Below are 24,071 nucleotides of genomic sequence, written 5' to 3'. Positions count from 1 at the left end.
CCCAGAAACTGTCTGACTTGTTTTGTGTTAGTCAGGGTTTTGAAATCCGTTACTGCCTTTACTTTGTCCTCATTTGACAGGATCCCTTTTAAGTCAGAGAGGTGCTGCTCAAAAGTAGGTGACGCCACCACTATATTGTCTAAGTAGACGGCACAAGAATTACTGATGAGACCAGTGAGGACTGTGTTCATAATCCTCTGGAATGTGGCGGGTGCAGTGCACAATCCAAAAGGTAAGACACAAAATTGATATAACCCACAGTGGGAAATGAAAGCAGTCTTTGGCCTTGAGTTCTCCACCACCGCCACCTGCCAGTAGCCTCTGGCCAAGTCAATGGTGGAAATGAAAGTCCCTCTAGCCAGGAAGTTGAGAGATTCATCAATCCTCAGGAGTGGATATGAGTCTTTGACTGTGAGCTTGAGTGCACGATAATCAACACAGAACCTTGAGTCTCCTGAATGTTTTGGGACGATTACGACTGGGGCAGCCCAAAGACCAGAAGCGGGTTCAATTATTCCTTCCTTCAACATCTCCTTTATTTGAGATTCAATTAGTTAATTTTTAGCAGGAGAAGTGCAGTAAGGGGCCAGATGAACTGGTTTTGCATCACCCGTGACAATATCATGCTCCACTAGCGAGGTGCATCCCAAATGTCCATCAAACAAACCACTGAAGGTCTTGAGCAATTCAGTCAATTTGTTTTATTTTGTTCATTATTTAGGGATGCTTCTTTAACCTTTTCAGACAGGGCAGAAGAACCGACCTCCAGGCACTACAAATCAGGTACAGGCATAGTTAAGTCAGTGCCCTCCAACTCCTCAAGGGGCATCGGCTCATCACTGAGCACCACTGACCTGGATGGAACATGGATTGTGACTGAAGACCTCAACATAAAGTCCATTCCCAAGATAAGAAGAGAAGAAAGATTATGGACAACAGCAAATCAATGATAGAAACACTGGCCCATAAAACCCAAAGACAACTAAATGACACCCAGTGGGCAACAGGGTGCTCCATCCGCAAGATGAATAGGAGGTGCGGACCATGGCTTTATTCTTATGTCCCCCCCAGGAATAGTCTGGATAACCACTGATTGCACCGCAGAAAGAGAAGCACCAGTGTCAAGAGTGGCATCAAAAACTCGCCCATAAAGATTAACCTTTACTCTGAATGGAGTGTTCCAATAAGACGTAGAATTAACATCCTCTACATGACACAGTGTAGGTTGATCACTCATGGAAACATCAGGTAAGCGAGGCACATTTATCTTCTGGAGGGAGGATTGCCCGTTTGAATGTCCTCTCTCCCCTGAAGTTTCCCTTCTGGGCAAAGTCTGAGGCCACTGTTCCTTCCCCAGTGGCCTGGTTAGAGCCATCCATCCATTCTATGTCCGGCAGTCTATTGACAGAATCACCAGTCGCTCTTGGTGGCTCTGTCGAACATGGCTTTATTCCTGGACCACAGTTTGGGCATGTACGAGTAGTGAATCCAGGCAAGGAGCATTTAAAACGGTGAACATCCCTCGTGGGCATACTGTTAGCCTGTGTCTAAGGCGGACACCCAACACTTGGACCAAGGACTGCATGAAGCTCGTGAGCCAGCAAAAGGAGGTCCATGACTGACAGTATGGGTGTGACATAAAGAGCGACTCTGTATTTCTCCAGCACATGCTTCCGTATCAAATCTATTTGCTCTTGTTGGGGCGGAGGGGTCTTTAGCTTACGAAACTCACCCAACATGTGAGCGACAAAAGTTGACAGTGGTTTATCAGGCATTTGCACGTGGTCCAAAATGCCTCTCAGGATACATTCTTGATTATCTGAAGGCAGAAAGACAGTCCTAAAAAACTCACAGAACTGAGCCCAAGTGGTCACATATGTGCTAAGGATAGTAAACCATTTTCTTGGCTCATTTGACCGGAAACCTGGGAGCTCAAGGATAATTTGTGCATCCGTGTGATCCAAGGAGGTTCTATATACATTAAGTGACTGAAGCCATTCTTCAGGATTCAGGGAACCATTTGCAGAGAACACGGGTGGCTCGAGCCATGATTGGTGAAGCACGGAAGTAAGCGCTTTTGTTGTGGTATTCATATCCACAGTGAGAGGCTGAGCAAATATGGGTGCAGTACTATATGTTGCATTGACTGGCACTGACCTTGAGGCCTTTGATGGAGCTTGCGCCAAGCTGTAAGGCCTCCAGCTGGCCAGTGGAGCTGGTGAGGGAGCGCTCTGTTGTGAGGATGACAATTGTTTTTGTTTGATATCAATATCCTACCTTTGTTTCCCCGCGTAATTTTCAGGAGGGACTGTGCTTTGGGTAGATTTATTGAAAGTCTGTGAAGTCAGCTCGTGTTTAAGGTGGAAGCTTCTAAATAGGGCTCTGCAATTTCGATAACAGTAGACTGGCCTTGCTGAATTATTTAACATTGAGATCCATTGGCCAATACTAAAGTGAAACTAAGGAATTTTATTTTCTGAAATCTGATCTGAGTATAGTAATTTTATTCTTTCCTCTGTGGGAGTTGTCTGCATCTGAAATAATAGCTAACCAAATGGAAAATAGAAATTGCACCAACGTGAAGTTTTCCGAACCTTATGTTATGCTTAGGGAAATGACGGTTAAGGGGCTGTGACGAGCAGGGCGGGCGAGAGCTGTGAGGGAACGGCACGAGGCCGGTGACGCAAGTGATAACGAGCATCACCTGCGAGGCACACCGGCCTTGAGTCTCTCACGGAGGACCTCCGGAAGCATAAAAGGAGGAGCAATGACAGTGAAGGACGAGAGAGGACCAGGCCTGGACTTTATTTTATGTTTAATTATGTTTGTGTGGCCAGCAGACGTCCGCGAGGGTCTGCCGGCATTACTTTCGTTTTGTATTTGTTTATTTTGGTATTAAAACTATGAATGTTTGCCGGTTCCCGTCTCCTTCTTCCCGTTTTTACGAACTGACTTTATGCAACACTTACGGTTTTTTAAGGGATTACTTGAGTGAAAAATATATACTTAAGGGAAATTCTTAGGGTTTATGACGTTTCACCTAAAGAAACCCTTAAGTAACACTTAACGGTCATTTTCTGCAACAACCTGAAGTTTAAGGGAAACATAAGTGCGATTTTAAGGGAAAATTACACTTAAGGTGCTTTATGCAACCGGGCAGTGGTCCTGGACTAATACTGCTGCTATCAGTATATATGTAACAATGGTTCCTTATTCTTTAGATATAATAACATATCATCCAAATCATATCCAAGTGTATGTAAAAAGGATCCAGGATCAAGAGATAATTAATTATGGAGACCATGTTACAGGAGAAGCAGCCTGTCCAGTTTAGTCAGATTTTTCTTTGAAGAGACTCGATTGCTTTATATGATAACAAAATGAAATTTATGCTTTTATTCATGTATAAACTTTAATCAACAAACAAAAACAGAAGCTCAATCGCACTTGCTTGATGCATGGGAGCTCAAATGTGCTGTGTAACACAATGGTAAACCTCACTGGTTCTTGAGGAATCTTAAATGTACTGTGTAACACAAGAATGAATCTCATTGGTTCTTGCGGAAACTCAAATGTGCTGCGTAAAAAAAGAATGAACCTCATTGGTTCTCGTGGAAACTCAAACGTGCTGCGTAACACGAGAATGAACCTCATTGGTTTTTGAGGAAGCTCAAACGTGCTGCATAACATGAGAATGAACCTCACTGGTTCTTGAGGAAGCTCAAACATGCTGTGTAACAGGAGAATGAACCTCATTGGTTCTTGAGGAAGCTCAAACATGCTGTGTAACATGAGAATGAACCTCATTGGGTCTTGCTGAAGTTCAGATGTGTTGCGTAATACATGAGAATGAACCTCATTGGTTCTTGTGGAAACTCAAATATGTTGCATAACACACATGAATGAACCTCATCAGTTCTCGCAGAAACTCAAACATGCTGCATAACGCAAGAATGAACCTCATTGTTTTTTGCTGAAGCTCAAACGTGCTGCGTAACACAAGAATGAACCTCATTGGATCTTATGGAAACTCAAACGTGCTGCATAACACAAGAATGAACTTTCACACTCAATGACTTTGGGAAGTCTGAAGAGTTCACGGACCCTAGAATCAAGGGAATGGTTAAATATGAGGAAGACTGGGAATGACTATTGGAGGCAGCAGTGAGGGAAGTAATCATCAAAATGTAAGTTCTTTGAGAGTGTGTGCACTGTATATTAAAAGGTGTATTTTCATTTAAGTGAAATGTTTAGAAGATATTGTAAAATATAATTTATTCCTTTGATGTAACATTAACAAGGTGATTAAGGGGGATGAGGTGACGGTGCAGCTCGGGATAAGTAAGAAGATGAGGAGGAGGAATGTAAGTTAGACAGTTCCCTTTCAAAGTCTACACTTAAATTGCGCACATTGGAATGCATAGAAAGCGAGGCTATAATTAGTGTGTGCATCTGGTGTGCCACTGGTGCATCTGCAGGTCTTTTGTCTTCAGAGACAATACTGTGAAGTGTGTGTGAATCACCTCTACTCAAACTCTTTCCTTCCTTCATTACTTTGTTAGGAATTAGATTTGACAGGCAGAGCGCAGAACTTTCTCTCCCCTTGTTCCTTTTTCAACTCTGTTTGACAAGTGAAAAGTAATCACACATATATATTTGAGAGAAAGTCATGGCTGAATACAGAGGTGGAAGTAACGAATTACAACTACTCACGTTACTGTAATTAAGTAGCTTTTTCGGGTTTTTGTCCTTTTTTGAGTACATTTTTAAATCTGTATTTGTACTTGTACTCAAGTACAAATTAAGCTAAGTAATCTACTTCGCTACTTGTAAAATCACATTCTGTTACTGAGAACAGCAACAATTTGAATATTCAAATCTTTGAACGGCATGTAAAGAAATCCGATCAGAAACAGACCAATAAAAACCCTGATATTTTACGAACTGCGCATTCTCATTCTCATCACCCCGACAGTTTGACACACAACCGCCTCCTCCTGTCACTCACATGTTTCAGTTACAGAGCCTGAATGTCAGGGCGAGATTGCAGGTATTGCGCATAATTTCAATCATACCCGCAGATTTCTATGGCATATTTTAATTACAAATGTCCAGAGCGCATTATTGTAATGCGCAGAAAAAGATGCGAGCTCTCAAATATACAAGTGAACTGTTTCGTCTCGTGCGCGTCATCATTTTCTCTAGGGTTGAGACTAAACAAGAAGAAAAGTGTTCTCTGTCCTACCCAGAGAACAACATATTTAGGGGCCATATGGGATTCGACCACGATGTGGGCATAACTGTCTCCTGCTTGAGTCAAGAAAATTCTAACCACCCTGAACAATGTCAGGCTAGGCCAAGATTGCATTGTTCTGCAGTATCAAGAAATGTTAGGTCTCATGGCATCAGCGCCCTCTGTGATTCCTATGGGCCTCTTGAATATGAGATCGTTTCAGTTGTGGCTCAAAGCCAGGAGGTTGTGTCCAAGCAATTCCCCCACGGCAAATAAGGGCAAGGGCATGCTCTGAGTGCTTCGTGCCCTTTCTAAAATCCATGTTTATGGTAAGGGTTATGCTCTGCGGCTTCATTCCCTTTCTATGTGGCTTTCTATGTGGCTGTGTGTTAATTATTGTCATACTTTTATTGTTATTTGTTTGTGGTAGTGTTGCTACTTGTATTGTCTTGCTCATGCTGCTGTAACATTTAAATTTCCCTTTGGGGATAAAATAAAGTCTAAAGTCAGACCCTGGTTCTTCACCTTGGGTCCCACTCTATATGCCTTGATGTTGCAAGATGCCAACAACAGATGTTTCCTGTACGGACTGGGGAGCGGTCTTTAGGTGGCCGTTCAGTCCAAAGGGATATGGTGAGGTCATCTTGATTGGCACATCAATTGCCTCGAATTGATGGCTGTGTTTCTGACCCTGAAGTACTTCCTCCACCAGCTAAGGGGTTACCATGTCCTAGTGCGGGTGGACATTACTGCGGTAGCCTCTAATACAAATCGAAAGGGTGGACTGTGTTTGTGATGTCTAGACAGGCTAGTGCAACGCATTCTGCTCTGGGCTCAGGACAAGTTCCTGTCCCTCAGGGCAATTTGTATCCCCAGATATCTGTCCAGACAGAGCATACCAGTAATCTGGTAAAGATTTTATGAAACAGAGATGGACCTCTTTGCCCCCCAACAGGCAGCACAATGTCTACTCTACTTCTTTCGGAGTCACCCAGCATTCCCTGGGTCTGGATGTGATGCGCATACGTGGCCCAGAATGCACCTGTATGTGTTTCCTCCTGTTTTTATGCTCCCAGGAGTTCTAGCCAAAGTTCACTAACAAGGGACTTGCCTCTTACTGATAGCGCCACGTTGGCTGAATGGAATATGGCTCTTGGAGATAATATCTTTCCTTGATGGCTCGCCATTGGCAGAGAATTGAGGACTTGTAGGCTCTGTCCATTGTGCCATCCTGCTTAGACTTTGCCCCAAGAATGGTGAAAGCTATTTTGCATCCTCACCCTGACCACTGCCACATCACAAACATTTTGTAAGGGGGTGCTCCCCGCCAAAGCTCTAGAAGAGGCAACCCCCCCTAGTGGAATGAGCCCTGGTGCCTTTAGGGGAAGTGTGACCACGCGCCTCATAGGCAAGGGCAATAGCTTCTCTCACCCAGAGTGGCAGTTTGTTTTGTAGCGGCTGCACCTCTGTTACGACCGCCATGACAAACAAAGTGGAGCACAAACAAAGAGTGGTCCAGACCAACCTTACGAAAGTATGACTAACAGAAGATATACTTAACTAAGAATATTTCCGGAAACATGTATTAACGTTAAGGGACAGCTTATGGTATAATTTAAGAACAACATAGAGTTGAGAAGGTTTTGGGAAATCCAGCCCAGAACTCTTCCCAAGGAGACAACCCATCCTCTTTGACACCATTTACTCTATAGTATAGAGCAAGGAATTACTATCATCGCACTAACCCAATCTTTCAGTTCTGGGGCTTTCATGTCTTCCAGTGTCTCAAAATAATCCTGCTAGCCACTGTAATACATACCATTATAACAGAAAGTACACACTTAGAAACATTTGGTAATAGAGACTTGTCATCTAGTAAACACAGTTGAGGTGTTAAAGATATTGTGGAGCCATACAATCAACTTAAGACATCTATAATTTGTTTCCAGAATGGTTTAACTAGGCTACACTCTCAAATATAATGTAAAAAGGTACCCATTTTCTAACTGGCACTTTCAGCACAAATTGTTCTTCATAAATTTCATCCTGTAAAGTATTATCAGAGTGTGGTTGTCACAGGTGTATGCTGAAGTGATGAGGTGAGTACAGAGATCCACAAGCAAACGGGGTTTATTTACAATAATCGAGAACATGAACAACATACACGCTTAGATAAACAATATAACAGACCAGGAGTGCAGGGAAAGTGTCCAACTTAAAGGGAGTGCTGACGAGGAACAACAGGTGCAGGGAATCCGGGGACATGGCGGGAAGACTGATGAGGGAAGTGAAGACAGGTGTGGAGAACAGGAGGATTCTGGGAACTGGAGTCCAGGAAGGCGTGAATGTAACATTAACTCCCCCTACCCGGAAGGCGTGTCCTCATGCCTCAGATGAAACTGCGGGGAGGGGCGGTGGGCACCCTGGAGACCTACAGGCAGGTGCGGGGGGTGCAGGCGGGTGCGGAGATCTCCAGGGCGGTACTAGGTCCTCGGCCCTCATGGCGGGTCTGGAGCCGTGGGCGGCCATGGCTGGTCATGGGCCGAGGATGGCCATGGTGGGTCTGGAGCCAGGGATGACCACGGCAGGTCTCTGAGCCCACCCCCATCTTTCCCACCCACAGGTACCCTTCCCCCCAAAAAAAAATTATTTGGAGGACTCAGGGATTCGAAGGGCTCGTGGGTTACTGGAGTGGATTCAGCGGCGGTAGGGGCGGGCTCAGTGGCGGCGGTGGCTGGAGCTGGCTCGGCAGTGCATGGAGCGGGCTCGCCGGAGCTGGGAGCGGGCTCGGCGAGGGCTGGAGCAGGGTCTGAAAATGGGATCCAGTTCATACCCTCAAATTCAATTAAAAGCCCCACTGGAACTGGAGTGGGCTCAGCGGCAGGAAACGCAGGAGACTTGGGCTGCACGGAGGCAGAAAACTCAGGAGATTTGGGTTGCACGGAGGCAGAAAACACAGGAGACTTGGGCTGCACGGAGGCAGAAAACTCAGGAGATTTGGGTTGCACGGAGGCAGAAAACACAGGAGACTTGGGCTGCACGGAGGCAGAAAACTCAGGAGACTTTGGCTGCACGGAGGCAGAAAACTGAGGAGACTTGGGCTGCATGGAGGCAGAAAACTCAGGAGACTTGGACGGCTTGGTCTTCCTCCTCCTTCTCTTGGGTCGTCTGGACCCAGCAGAGGGTTGTGGGTCCGGCAGGACACAGGGGAAAAGCTCACTGGAGGGGCATGCAGAGGAAGATGGAGATTGACGAACTGGCCAGGCCGCACGTGTTTCTGGGGGAATTGGACAAGAATTGCACGCTATATCCGGAACCTCTTCGATAACAAACTTAGAACCATTTAAATACATAATCAAATTAATTGTATCGTCTAAGGAGAAATAATCGGCAGGTTCATCAAAACGGATCGTGCTTTCGTCCAGCCCCTCCAGAAAAAGGGCGTTTAAACAAGCATCTGACCAATTCGTCACATAAGCCAACTCAACAAACTCCTCCACATACCTCTCCAGTGAACGTCCCTCCTGCAGGAGCCCAACAAGGCGATCCGCGGCAGAAGCTGGCGGGTGAGATACGAGAGGAGCAGGAACCTCTGACATGACAAACAACCCCATCCTGAGTTGTGAATCTCCAGCAATTTTGGGTCTGTTATTCTGTCACAGGTGTATGCTGAAGTGATGAGGCGAGTACAGAGATCCACAAGCAAACGGGGTTTATTTATAATAATTGAGAACATGAACAACATACATGCTTAGATAAACAATATAACAGACCAGGAGTGCAGGGAAAGTGTCCAACTTAAAGGGAGTGCTGACAAAGAACAACAGGTGCAGGGAATCCGGGGAGATGGCGGGAAGACTGATGAGGGAAGTGAAGACAGGTGTGGAGAACAGGAGGATTCTGGGAACTGGAGTCCGGGAAGGCGTGAATGTAACAGTGGTAGTATCTATGAAGGATCTTATATTGAGTGAACTTCCCCCTTACTTCTTTTATATATTTACCACACCGCACACCCCAGTCAATTTCTTCACCAATGTCTCTCTGCGAAATGGTTCTTAAATTTCCCAAGTCACTACTCCTAAACAAATGTAACATTTTATATTGTCTTTATATTGTCAATTGTCTTTTTTTATTCTCAACATGTTTATAAAATGCATTATTAATTACTCAAGTGTTACCTAGTCACTATGCAGGAACTATTAGTGATCAGGACCATCATTTTAAAGTGAAAAACAGTTTTTCAGTTTAAAATAATGGTCCAGATCACTAGTAGTACTTAAAGAGTGTCCTTTTTACTCTCAATGTGGTCATAAAATGCATCACTAATTACTCAAGTACCTAGTCATTCTTCAAGAACTGCTAGTGATCTGGACCATTATTTTAAAGTGAAAAAGTTGTTTTTTTTCACTTTAAAATAATGGTCCTGATCACTAGTAGTTCCTGCATAGTGACTAACACTTGAGTAATTAATGATGCATTTTATGACTATATTCAGAGTAAAAATTATGACTTATTATGTCTCAGACACACGATAATGTTCTTTACAATTTTAATTACTCAACATCAATTACTATATCATTACTAAATTGATTTGACTCACCTTGGCAGATGACTCCAGCATCTTCATTGTGCCCACAGTTATGTGTTCCCCATCCACTTGATGAACAGTTTTTCACTGAAGATTCATTCCCATGGCACTGGACATCATCCAACCATATTTGTCCAGAACCTTGTCCAAAATAAGCATTACTCTTTGCCTCTATAACACTCCCACAGCCCATTTCTCTACACACCACTTCTGCGTCTGTAGAATCCCACAGATGATCACACACTGTTCCCCATGTTCCATTGTGGAGAACCTCCACTCTTCCAGAACAGACTTTGGATCCATTCACCAATCTGACAACTATTAAAAAAAACAACAAAAAAAAAAACAATTTAAAGTACAAAAAAAGACTTATCTTTTTATTTGATGTTTAAAATGATTAATTATATTAAATGAAATTTGCATTGTTGCGAAACTTTTTGAGAAACTAATTTTCAATCAAATATCAAATAGATTAATCGGTTTAATATTTTATCTCTCCATCTCAGTCAGGTTTTAGATCTAATTTTTTCCACCACCACAGCCTTAATGAAATTCACCAGTGATTTGTTTACTCTCTTTGATAAATGCCAACTTAAGGGCTGTTCACATATCACATTTTCCCGTGCACAAGTCAGTTATTTCAAATGTAGCCGCGCAGCAGGCAAGGTCATAATGGAAGCGACGCAGTCGTGACACGCATGCAGTGCATTTTTCAGGTGCATTGAGATGAAAAATTCTCAACTTTTCAGAATTCTGCAAGTGCACTGCAGGTTATGTGACAAGAACCAACCGATCAGCTATGGCCTTTCCATAACAAAACCGAAAGCCGAACAGCTGATAATAGCTGTATAGGGCGTTTTTTTTTTTTTTTTTTTTTTCATCTCCATCAATATATCTAGTAGTAAAGCTAATGCAAGGGCTAGAAATGAATGAATCCTTTGCTGTCATTGTGGAGAGCGCAGTTCAAGGTTGCATGACAGTTGCCACGAGAGCGCAAGCGCTTGTGGAAAGGAAGAGAAAGCGTTATGGCCGTGCTTTCCACGTTTTTTTTTAGGCGCGATATGTGAACAGCCCTTTACTGGTGCAATTTTCATTGATCTTTCTAAAGATCAATTTATACTTCGATATGGTGGATCATTACCTTCTTCTCGATAAATTACACTCCACGGGCTTTGATCATTATAAAAGAGTTATCTCTTTTGGTTTAATTCCTATCTTCACAACAGACGTCAGTTTCTTTTCAAGGCTTAAATTCTGATTAGGGCTGTGTATTGCCAAGAATCTGGCGATACAATACGTATCACGATACAAGGGTTACGATACGATATATTGTGATATATTGCAATACTTATTTTTATTTTTTTCTACTGTTTTTTTCTATCTAATTTTAGGAAAAAAAAAAAAAAAAAACGGTCATAAAGAACACACAACCATATGCATAAAACCTGTCAAGCAACTTTATTTTATTTAATCAATACAGTATAATTTGCATTTATATCACTAATCACTATTTTGTGCAATCTAGTAAAGTGACTGCAGGATTCTTTAGGTGTGTATGTTTTAAAGGTTAACAGTATAGCAGTTTTTAATTTCTAAACTATTTAACAACAGAAAGTGCATAGTCCATTTCATGACATTCCATGTTTTATATGTAATACTGTAAAGCTGCTTGCTTTAAAGCAGTCTAATGTATAAAGTGCCATTTAAAGTACTGAACTGCAGAGCTGGTGCAAACATATCCACATCGCTATGATCAGATGCTTTCTGCTGCCACCGCTGTCAATTTTGTTATGTGTCACATATTCATGTCACATATTCTATCGAAATGCTTCTCAGCAACGCGGATGACATTGGGATGTTAAGCGAGCTCATTCTTATAATAACTCATGCTATAAAGCATTAGTAATGCATTAGTAAATAGTTAATTCATCATTTATAAAACATTAATAGACATTAGTACGCAGTTTATAAATACAGCTATAAATGTTTTGTTCTTGCTTTATGAGCATATCTATAATGTGTTTAATAATTGTATTTTCATTCTTTATGAATGATCAATTTATCATTTCTAATGATTTGTAACCAGTTATTTAAGAGTTGCCAGTGGTTTATAACATCATTTACAAAGTGTAAGTAAATGATTAATAAACTATTTAAACATACATTTATGCATATTATTTATAGTAACAATTACTCAGTGTGTTAATAAATGCTTTATTAACACATATTTCTATTGTAATTCATGATTAATTTAGGTAGTTATAAAACATTTAGTTAACGATTTATTTATTTATTTTTGCTTTATTTCAAGCAAAAATGAAACTTTACGATGGGTAACTTGATATAAAATTACAAATAAACCTCTGCAATGTCGCATAAAATAAAAATTCCTGTACACCTCCAGAAAACATAACTGTGCAGTAAAATTAAACTAAGTCTTTGCAATCTGATATAAAAATAAATTTCTGTAAAGTGTAAACATTACAGAATAAAAATGTACCAGTGCCAACACTGGATTACAGGAGTGCCAAAATACAACAAATAATATAATAAAATATTTCACAAATACTTGTTTTGAGATGTCCTTATAGAACCTATCGTACCTATCATTGTACGCTGTATGAAACTCTTGATTGGCTCCAACCAAAATCTCAAAGGCAATATTACTGGTTCTAGTTTCTTTTTAATTGTCCCTCATATGTAAAACAGTTTTTGGTTCCATTTACATCCTCCTATCCCCTGCATCATATGCAGCATCCATTTTCCTTTGTCCCTAGAATCTTTACTGACAATACAAGGCTCCTTCTGACTGGAACAATCTCTCTCTTTCTCTCAGATCAACCATATCCTTTCGTCTTTTCAGGACAATTTTTTCCTTATTTGAAAACAACTTGCTTATGTTTTTAATCAAGGCTTCTATACCAATGTTTTTCAATTATTTTGTTCACTTCATTTATTTACTTATTTATTTTGTTTGTTGTTGTTGTCTTCAGGGTGCAAGTACAATTAGATTTTCATCTTTGCAGTAAAATGTCTTGTGTGCACATGCTCCTGTTTGTTTAATACCGTTGTAGACTGTATGTGGAAGACTAGCAACTTTTTTTTTTTTTTTTTTTTTTTTTTTTAAATGTGTTGTATTGTGTATTGTGCTTTGTATGTGTTTTAGGACCTCTTCAAAAATGAGATGTTACATCTCAAGGGGCTATCCTTCAAATTCAAATTCAAATCTCTGTGGCCACTAGGGCTCCTATAGAATGTCTTCTTGGTGGCCTGGAGAGACAAATTGATGCCCCAGTGCAGTTTTAGTATCATGTCTGGGCCTGTCCCCTTGCCCTTATCTAGGTTTTGTAGAAAGTCAACCTGGTATGTCTGCAAGATGGACATCATATGCAGACACGCACCAGCCTGACCTTCCGCTTCATAAGCTTTCCTCACTAAGGCTAAAGTAGCTCTACATGGCTATTAGGGACAATGCTGTATCAGGAGATAGATAGTTGGACAGTGTTTGTTTGACTTTGTTTAATGACTTTGTTCAACTAAGGTGGTACATTTGCATATTAGAACAAAACTCACAAGTTAAAAATGAAGCTATATGTACTCAAAGCCTTTGATGAACTTTTCCTAAGATCACCACCGGTTGTTTGACTGCAATTGGGAAATTAGTGAGCTTTACCCAGTAACTGGGGAATAAATGGTATATAGTTGGAAAATTTTGTTGTGCAAAAAACAAACACACGCACACACACAAAAAAACTAATTATCCATTAGTTCATTCAAGAATATTGCGTTGCCTGAAACATTGTGGCATTGCTAAAGAGAAAATATACAGTACAACATCACAGCTATACAGTGGTGTGAAAAAGTACTTGCCCCCATCCTGATTTTTTATTTTTTTGCATGTTTGTCACACTTTAATGTTTCAGATCATCAAACAAATTTAAATATGAATCAAAGACAACACAAGTAAACACAACATGCAGTTTTTAAATGAAGGTTTTTATTATGAAGGGAAAACAAAATCCAAACCCACATGGCCTGTGTGAAAAAGTGCAAAATGAAGACTTTGGAGTGGCCTAGTCAAAGTCCTGGCCTCAATACTATTGAGATGCTGTGGCATGACCTTAAAAAGGTGGTTCATGCTTGAAAACCTTCCAATGTGGCTGAATTACAACAATTCTGCAAAGATGAGTGGGCCAAAATTCCTCCACAGCGCTGTAACAGACTCATTGCAAGTTATCACAAATGCTTGATTGTAGTTGTTGCTGCTAAGGGTGGCCCAACCAGTTTGTAGGTTTAGAGGGCAAGCACTTTTTCCACACAGGGCCATGTGGGTTTAGATTTCCCTTCATAATAAAAGAACCTTCATTTAAAAACTGCATGTTGTGTTTACTTGTGTTATCTTTGATTAATATTTAAACTTGCTTGATGATCTGAAACATTGAAGTGTGACAAACATGCAAAAAAAAAAATAATAAAAAAAATCAGGCACTTTTTTCACAACACTGTACATCAGTTGTATAACTGTGTTTGACTCACCTTGGCAGATGACTCCAGCATCTTCACCATGCCCACAGTTATGTTTTCCCCATCCTCCTGATGAACAATTTTTCAGTGAAGATTCATTCCCAAGGCACTTGATATCATCCAACCATATTTGTCCAGAACCTTGTCCAAAATAAGCAGAACCCTTTGCCTCTATAACACTCCCACAGCCCAGTTCTCTACACACCACTTCCGCAACTGTAGAATCCCAGGAATCATCACACACTGTTCCCCATGTTTCATTATGGAAAACCTCCACTCTTCCAGAACACATTCTAGGTCCATTCACCAACCTGACAGCTATTAATCAAAAAACAATTTAAAGAACAGGTCATCAGGTTAAGTTGTGACATTACTTTACTCTGGCATGAATTATAGCTACAGTTAGCATCAAGCTTCACATGACAACCAGTGAGATTAATACTACACTTTTACTCAAAACTCAATATAAACCACCATTGAGTGTTTGAAATAACTTCAGATTGCAATCTAATGTGGATTTTGGTCATATGATGATGAATAAATATGTTGTTCATAGCATTTTTTAGAATAAACTAATCACTACACCTGCTTAGCATTTTTTATGTAAGCATCCTTTATTCTTAAAACAATAGCTGAAATCATTAAATAAATCAATGCTACACTGTCATAATCATGTGTTTATTAGCTTCATGCTTTATGTGAAGAAACATATCTTTGGGGTAGCATGTATAAAAATGTGAGTGTGTAATGGAACTTTGCCACTGGAAGAGACAGGACAGATTATGAACCCAATATTAGCAGAGAATGATCATAACAGCAGTCGCAGAAGCGAAAACACAGGGAGATATGTTGTATAAACTTTGGAGTTAACCATTTACATTCAAAAGGTAGGTATCATTTGATAGAACACTTTTTACATTTTTAGAAAATATAAATTACATTACATTTGGACATTTTCATTTTTTTATTTTTATTTTTTTATTTTTACATGGAATAATTAATAGGTAACTAATAGGTGCTACTATCTTTACTAAGTTGGACCTGTGTAGCACATACAACCATATCCAGATAAGGAGGGGAGATGAATGGAAGACTGCCTTTGTCAAACCATTGGGGTGCTTTGAATATAGGGTCATGCCATATAGGGTCATGCCAAATTACCACCTGCAGAGCAAGCTATCCCTGGAAAAGAGCCATCAATGGCTGTAGTGAGCATTTGAGGTAATCAGTGATCATCAACATCTCGAGTATCTACCTGAAACTGAAACCTTAAACCCCATCAACCTCAATGGACATTGTATTTTACTCCAGTTAAACTCTCACTTATCATCCAGGGTCCACAAATCAAAAGCTGAATGCTTTGTCCATAACCCTAGTGAGAAAACAGTATACTTAAGCACAATTTATTTGTATGTACTTATAAATTGGTATACCTAAAGTCTGCTAAATTGGAACAACTAATTTGTACTAAATGCATTTTAGTTGTCCAAAATCAGTGCTTAAGTTCAATTAAAGTTGTAAAGTTGTAAATATACTTGTGGAACTATTCAAAGTATATTTAAATACACTTTAAATATGCTATTGAATTTAAGTTTTGAAATGCAGAATTCACTCAGCATAAACTTTAAATGTATTTTGGTGACATTAGAATTGCAATTCAATTACATTGTAAGAGTGTTGAACATACATTAATTATACTGATAACAAACATTTAGTGATTTTAAAACACATTGCAATGGCATTCCAAGTGAACTTGTAGTGTGCTAATGGCATCATTATAGTGTGCTTCAAACAGACTACAATAAAGTAATCTTTATAAATAAAGTTACAGCTTTAGAATATGCCTTTTACAGACAGCCCCAGTATACCAGTAACTTACTTATCCAGTAAACATCAGTGAAACAATGGGAACAAATTTATATTTATACTGAATGCAGGAACCAGTACGGACTGGAATTGAACCCGGGTCATGCAGGCCGCTGTCACACAAGAGCACTCGGCTTACCTGTTGCGCCACCACACAGATATAAACTACACTAAACTGGTGTAACTTTGTGTTCTCTCTATACTGTTACAAGTACAGCTATACGCACGCAGACATTATTAATGACAGCACTGATTATATGGATTAAAAGACTGTGAATCGCAGACAAAATTATTAATATAGACACAGTAAGTGGTGCGTGTAAAAATAAACGTGAAACAGCCTGTTGCTATACAACACGAACGTGCATTACAGTTTACGATGTTGAAGAAATAAAATCATGAGATGCAACATTAAATATCAAGAATGTTGAGCTTCCCTTTTACCTGACATGATCTGTTATTAACGCAACATGAAGCAATTGCATAAACCGGCACATTATTTTTATTGTTGTGCGCACACTAAAACACAGACAGTTCCGTTCATTGGTGGAAAAATGTGAACGTGCATAACTGCTTGTGTTTCAGTGTGTGTGAATGAAATATGATCATCGATAACATTCTTCTGCCGATTGTCTCTGCGCGCTTCAACTCTCAATGCACCACAACTGCTCCTGACAAAAACACGGTCGGTTTGTCGGTCTTGCATTAAGCTGAGGATTTAAATGTGACGCATAAATTAAAATGATTTACTTTTCATGCAGTTAACGTTTCTGGAATTATTTGACATTTTAACTTTTTTTGCTCAGGATCAGTTGCTCAGGCTGCTATATTTCAAAGTGCCATTAAAGTAGCATTAATGGGAAAAGTGTATTACAGTAGGTGCATCGAAGTGCATTATGAATACACAAATGTAATAAAACTTCTGATCAGGTACGTGAATTTCTTTCACCATTTCAAACTGACTATATGTTGTTTTCTTTATTTGTCATAATTACAAATATTTACTATAACTACTTTATATGTATTTAATTCAAGTGCTATTGAATTAAATTAAACAATAGCCTACCTGATATTCAAAACGTGAGCAAATTAATAAAAAAGGTAAAGGTCATAATTATAAAACTTACTTATGATTATTTTTTTGCAACTCAAAACTCATTTCCTGTAAATTTTTATCTAGGCCAATACTATTTTTTAAACAAGTAGAACTCAAATACTGTTCATTGAATTGGACATTTAATCATAACAGGTGAACATAGTATTCAACAAAAATAAATTATTGAAGTACTTCATCAAATGAAATCATTTTATTTGCAAATTTCTCATGGTTACATCTGAGTAGGCAAAGGTTGGGTGTGAAAATTCTGCCCTTACAGCCAATTAGCAGAAACAAACTATGTTTCAGTTCATACCTCATGTTTTCTGTGGTTTGCACAAAAATAAAGTCTCATCTAAAAATAATTTGATCATTCTTGGATTTGAAATCCATGATGAGACTTGTGTCTTTAGCCATAACGACTTTCCAGACTCTAAAGTTTCATTCTGACAAATGTGCCAAAATCTGCAACACAGATTCCCAATAATGTGCACTGCAGTGAGTTCGGTTGTTTCGCAAAAGTACAGCAAAACCGATTGTTGGTGAGTGTGATGGCAATGGCTTTATGGCGTGTTCAAAACATATTAATCATTGTGGTTCAACCAATAGTAGGACGTTGGGGCAGGCCAATCAGCTTGTTAAGTTGTGACGTAAGGAATTCCGTTACTGGGTCCAAGCCTCGACTCGTTTCACTTGAGAATGGCATCTCATCATTTATGAGCGCTATTTATTCATATTAAACATTTAACATTTTAAGTTAAACATTTAAAATACTTACAGTCTACACAACAGTCTCCATGCTCACAGCATCACAGACATTAATATTTTAACGATTTATAAAAAAATGAATCACTGTCTGGCCATCTGGGATAAAGGTTATGATTATAATTTTTTGAAAGTATTACACCACATCCCCCCAGTTTCACAGACAAGGCTTAAGCTAGTCCTAGACTAAAATGCATGTTTGAGCTGTTTTAATGGAAAGTAACTTGTACTGACAGATCTTAAAATATGTTAGTGTCATTGTTTTGTCTCAAGATACACACCAGTAATGTTTTTTTCTAGTGAACGTTTATAAAAGTTACTTAAATGTCCTAATTGAACTAAGGCCTAATCCTGGCTTAGGCTAAGCCCTGTCTGTGAAATCTGGCCATCGTGTATTAGCACCATTTGTTGTTTTCTTGTGGTATGAGAAAGAGCGTTTGGACCCAGAAGCGCTGCAGCATGACGTCAGACTTAACAACCGAATGGGGGTCAAGGTTTAGCTTCAGCAGTTACAGTGTTTTCAAGTCATGTCAGAAAGAATGTATTTGAAATGCACATGAACATCAGCACAACTTATAATTGAGTTTAGGTAACTCTGGATGTCCTTAAAGGTGCAATATGTAAAATTTTTGCAGTAAAATATCCAAAAACCACTAGGCCAGTGTTATATTTTGTTCACTTGAGTACCAACAACAACCCAAATGTTTCCAACTATTTGTAAATCGTGAGAAAATTGCAATTTTATCCAAGGCTCCAGGACGTGTGAGGAGTCGCCTGTCAATTGCGTCATACCCGCATTACCCAAAAAACAATGGAAACACCAAAGATGCTTTAAAATATTACACATTTTAAAAGACGAGGGAACAACTGTTTTGATATTATAGACGGAAACTGAATTGTTGTTATATAGCTCAACAAGTTTAGTCTATTGTTTAAATCGATTTTCTTGATTTTTTGCGAGTATCATGCTTTACCATGCCTCAGAGAAAAACACTATTTTGTCAAATTGCTAACATAGCATAATCAGATGCCGCTTTATTTTTATTAACAGTAATACATATTTTTCTCCATCATACAATACGTTTTAAAATTAATTGCATGCCATTTTCAACACAAGCCATCCAGCATTTAATATGATATTCTAAAATCGATCTCTCCTACTGCAGTGTGTAACAGTGTTTCACAGCCGCCGCAGAGCGAACGTACAGAGTAACGTTATTACATTTTCAACACACTCAAAGGTATCTAACAATAAACAGAGCTGCGTTACCTCATACTCATGACCGGAAAAGCGGAAGTGGCGCCGGCGACTGTGTCATAATAAAAGTTCTGCTGCTCTTGAGGTGTGTGTTGCACAATCATTCCAGCTCCTCATTCAGCTCCCACAACACTCGGTCCTGCTCTGCTTCATTCTACAGTAATGTTAATAATCTTATCCATAAACATGAGTTCTTCCAGACTCCAGTCCCTATTGTTTTGCACCGTCCGTTGAGATGGAGACCACATGTTCCAAGATTCCACTATAAAACTTGGCATCATCAAGCTACGCCTTTGTTTTGAATAGGCTTCTAGCGACCTCTAGTGGACAAAATTATTACATATTATACCTTTAAGAGTTTCCGAGTTAAGTACGTGACGGTGAGAAAACATATCAGAGGCAATGGATGCAGAGTCTGCCCTAGTGAAAAAAACCCTAACAAAATTTAAAACCGTGTGAAATGAATGTAGGCCTAATTAAAAACCCATTAATATACAGTAGTCAGCATTTGAAGTGGATCAGAAAAGTTCATCAAAGTTGTCCTTAGAAGAAGGTTTTAGGACAACTTTGATGAAGGGTTTTGATCCGCTTCAAATGTTAACTATTTACAGACATACTGACATCAATATTTAAATTACACATTATTTGCAGTTCTTCTTTGTTGCACAATGCATTTTTCTAAATATTAAGCCTAAAATGTGTTTAATATCACTATTAGTAAGGATAGTATGATCACTGTATAATTTGAATGCAAGGTATATATACTCGTACTAAAGTATACTTGCAATAGTTCCACTTTAGCATAATCAAATATACTTAATTATAACTTTAGTTGGACCTCAACACAAAAATACTTGTTCTAGTTTAGCAGACTGTAAATATACCAATTTAGTAGTATATGACCAATTGCAGGTTATTTATATTAAGTACATGCAAATGTAAATGCAATTGTAGTACACTTAGCATAAAATAAATGTATTACAAATAGATTTTAGTATATTTATTTTTCACTAGGGAATTCATGCTCCTGATGAGCTTCCAAGTGATCCTGAGCCCATTCTCCCTTCAGCCTCCATCATCAGGGCTATCCAGTGGGCATTGTATGCTCAAATTCCTTTGATCACACATTCCGAACCCACTCCACCAGGAGGTCCATAGGTAAGAACTTATGTACCATCTGTTCTCCCTCTCCCTCCTCCATAACCACTACTGCTGGCCCGGCATGACACAGGAATTTCATCGCTATGTCCAAAGATGTCCCACCTGTGCCATTTCCAAGTTGCCTCACCATCTTCCCGAAGGAAAGCTACTTCCTTTGCCCATTCCACGCTGACCCTGTTCACACCTAGGAGTGGACTTACTGGACCTACACAAGTCTTATTCCTTTGTGATTCCTGCATCCATGTGGTGGTTGACAGATTCTTCAAGGCTTTCTGACCCATATTCCTTACAGGCTTACTCTCAGCCATGGAAACTGCTGAGGCACTCTTCATTCATGTATTCCGCAAGTTTGTTCTACCCAAGGATAATGTCTCAGATCATGGACCCCAGTTTGACCCCAGGCATCTGGCTACCGTCCTCAATCGAATGGGCAGATGGAACATAAGATCCAAGAGATTGGACAACTTTCTGAGGTCCTAGTGTTACAGCCACCATGAAACATGAATAAATATTATTCCTCTCTAAAGTAAACTGACACACTTATGAGAATCTATCAATACTCCAAATCTGCATAATTTTGAGCTAAAAGCCCTGAGGGACGTTGTTTTTCCTCAGTGGATGCTGCTGACACTCATAATTCATATTAAAGGTATCAAATCCCTTTAATTTTCATGACTCCTTACACAAATTAAGAGATAACTGTCCTATTGTCACACAACAAAAGTAGGGAAAAAAGTAGACAGGTGAGTGGAGTATAAACAAAGTTTATTTGATACAGAGCACAGAACTGATTTGGAATGCAGCAAAGGTGAGTATGGCAGTTCAATGAAGATACTGATGACTTAGCTGAGTAGTAATTGTAATGTCTCTTGCAGATGCAGTGGTGCAGACCAGGTGCTGGGATGAACACACTAATGGCAGATGACAGAAGACAGAAGACGGGATCCATGTGGCAGGTAAGTACTGAAATGAACACAAAAAAACACATGAAATGAAGGTAAAATTCTGTAGTGCGATGGTAGGTTGAGCCTGTAAGTGACCTTGTTGATCTGCCTCTGCAAAATGAAAGGACATATGTAACGGGGACTTAGCTTACAGCAGGGCAGGCGTAGATGAATGCTCCGTGCTGAGAGCCTGATCTGGTTGGTACTGAGGGAGACAACAGGCAAGCTGACACCCGCAGAATGTCTCCACACTGCCCTATGGAGATGTGCTGAGTCCCACATCCTCTCGCTCTGCCCGAACCAGTGGTTGACAGCTGGAAACTCTGAGGGCTTGCCGGACAAGGGGAATAAGTGAGGTTGGTATCTGAATATACTTGGAAGGAAGTGAGCCCGGTGGTGGATTGCCTGAGGGAGTTCTGGGTGTACTCAGCTCAGGGTAGGAACCGGCTCCAGCTTTCATGGTTCTGGTGGCAAATAAGACTGCAGGTACCTCCAAATCTTCCACTCAGTCTGACCTTTTGTTTGGGGGTGGTAACCAGAGGAGAGGCTCACGGAAATTCCCAGGAGCTTGAAGAATGCTTTCCATACCTGTGAGATGAACTGGGGTCCGCAATTGGATACTATATCTTCTGGCAGGCCGAAGTGATGAAACACATGCTAGAAGAGGGTTTCTGCAGCTTCATAAGCAGTGGGTAGACATTTTAGAGGGATGAGTTTGTAGGCTTTTGAGAAGCAGTCGACAATGACAAACATGTAGGTATGGTTGTAAGAAGGATGAAGGTCAGTCATAAAGTCGATCCCCAGATGTGACGATGTGGAATGGGCAGAAGATCTAACCTCCCCTCCGGGAGTTTACGTGGAGTGTTGGTGACAGTGCAGACTGAGCATGACTTGATGTATCGGGAGATCTCCTGGGCCATGGTGGGCCACCAGTAGCGATGACGTAAGAGTGAGAGGGTACATTGACTACCTAGGTGTCCAGAACCCGGAGATTCGGATGATCCGTGATAACCTCAAAACAATGATTCACTCCCTCCATCCAGTGTCTCCATTCCTTCAGGGCTAGCTTGATGGCCAGGAGCTCACGATTACAGATGTCGTAATTCTGCCTCACTGGGGACAGTTTTTTGGAATAGAAGGCACATGAATGGAGGCATGGAGGATCACTGTGCCACTGTGAGAGGAACGCTCTAACCCCGGTGTCTCAGGACTTTTGATGGTGGTATAATTGAGAGAGAAGACTGGTTGATGGTCAGATGGTCGGATGAATCGCTGTTGTAGTGCCTCCTGGATGTACTCCTCCATGGCCCAAGGTAGCAGGTAGATAGCACAGTCCAATGGCTGTTGAGGTGGTAGTTGGATTGTCAACCACTTGCTGAACACATCCTGGAACGAGTAGTGTTCTGGAGGAATCTCCACTTTGCTTTCGGTCTCAGGACTTTTGAAGGTGGTAGAATTGAGAGAGATCACTTGTTGATTGGGACATGAAGGAATGAGGGATGGAAGTCTTGATAACCAGAGACAGGCAGTTGTGGAGACATGACTCGCTCCATTGCAGGATTTCTCAGGCATCCAAGGATTATGCCCGCAGTGGATCCTTCCGGTACCATGAACGAGACCTTCTCCATGTGCAGGCAGCCGATGTGGAGCATTATGGTGGGGGAGAAGTGAAGGATGTGATCACAACCCAGCAGCTTTCCTTGGATGGTGTGGGTTGTTAATTCCTGGGAGAAACATCTGCTCTTGAAGTTAAGTTTCTGGAGAAATTGGTGGGAAATGAAGTTCCCCGCTGAGCTGGAGTCGATGAGGGCTTGTGCTGAAATAGAGATATGTGGAGCATGTGCACAGTTGTTCTGGTTAACGGAGTGATCTTAAGAGGAAGTTGGATAGTACGCACCGCTGAGCATAGCAGACAAACCAGGCAGTTGGTGATAATATGACCTTCTCCCCCTCAATACAGGCACAGTTGGTTTAAGATTCTTCTTTGACGCTCTGCATGTGTCAGATGAAATGATTCTACCTGCATAGGTTCAGGTGCTGGAAGGGCGATAGATGGTATAGGGTGGAGGATGCCGAGCGGGTTTAGGGAGAGAACAGGCTGTTAAGCGTTGAGAGACACGGATGGTTTTCTGGATGAAGTTCTCTAATCCGATAGCGTCGTCATATATGACCATGAGCTGGCAAACCTCAGCGTTCAGTCCTTGCCGAAAGGCAGTGAACAGGGCAGTCTCATTCGAGCCACTAGAAGCTGACAAAGTGCAACATTTTAGAGTGTATGAGCTGACAGAATTATCCCCTTGATTCTCAAATTGTCCAAATTCCACCCGAGGCTCCACGCAAAAGGGCCGCTGGTCGTCCTTCCAAGAGAGTTTGGAGTGCTCCTTCGAACCAGAAAGCCGCATCTGCCTCGAATTCCATCAATGTCTCTCCCGCACATGCCGCGCATGCTCCACCTGCCACAGCGGTTTCCAACACCGCTCTCCCTGTTTCTAGTACAGGGGGCATGTTTACATCCATTCCTGGAGTGGTCTCAAGCTTGAGGCTGCCTCTGCACACAGGAACCACTCCGGAGCCTTCTCTGCATGTTCCCACAACCGGTGCCTGCCCCATCTTCTCTCCCTCCTATTTTCCCCCTC

The 24,071-nt window shown here is 40.7% G+C and overlaps 1 protein-coding gene across 1 annotated transcript in view; it reads right to left on the bottom strand.

The window, feature by feature from the left end:
* LOC125247949 (deleted in malignant brain tumors 1 protein-like) overlaps window positions 1-20,772 on the bottom strand; it is a 50,399-nt gene extending 29,627 nt beyond the window's left edge. The window contains exons 1-3 of the mRNA XM_048159499.1: window positions 20,505-20,772; window positions 14,358-14,561; window positions 9,834-10,139 (exon numbers count right to left, since the gene is read on the bottom strand). Of these exons, the coding sequence (XP_048015456.1) occupies window positions 9,834-10,139; window positions 14,358-14,561; window positions 20,505-20,772 (778 nt within the window). The remainder of the gene's footprint in view (window positions 1-9,833; window positions 10,140-14,357; window positions 14,562-20,504) is intronic.
* Between the last annotated feature and the right edge of the window lie 3,299 nt (window positions 20,773-24,071).

The sequence above is a fragment of the Megalobrama amblycephala genome, linkage group LG15 (assembly GCF_018812025.1).
Source record: "Megalobrama amblycephala isolate DHTTF-2021 linkage group LG15, ASM1881202v1, whole genome shotgun sequence".
NCBI classification, from domain to species: domain Eukaryota; kingdom Metazoa; phylum Chordata; class Actinopteri; order Cypriniformes; family Xenocyprididae; genus Megalobrama; species Megalobrama amblycephala.
This window is presented reverse-complemented; position numbering and strand designations above follow the sequence as displayed.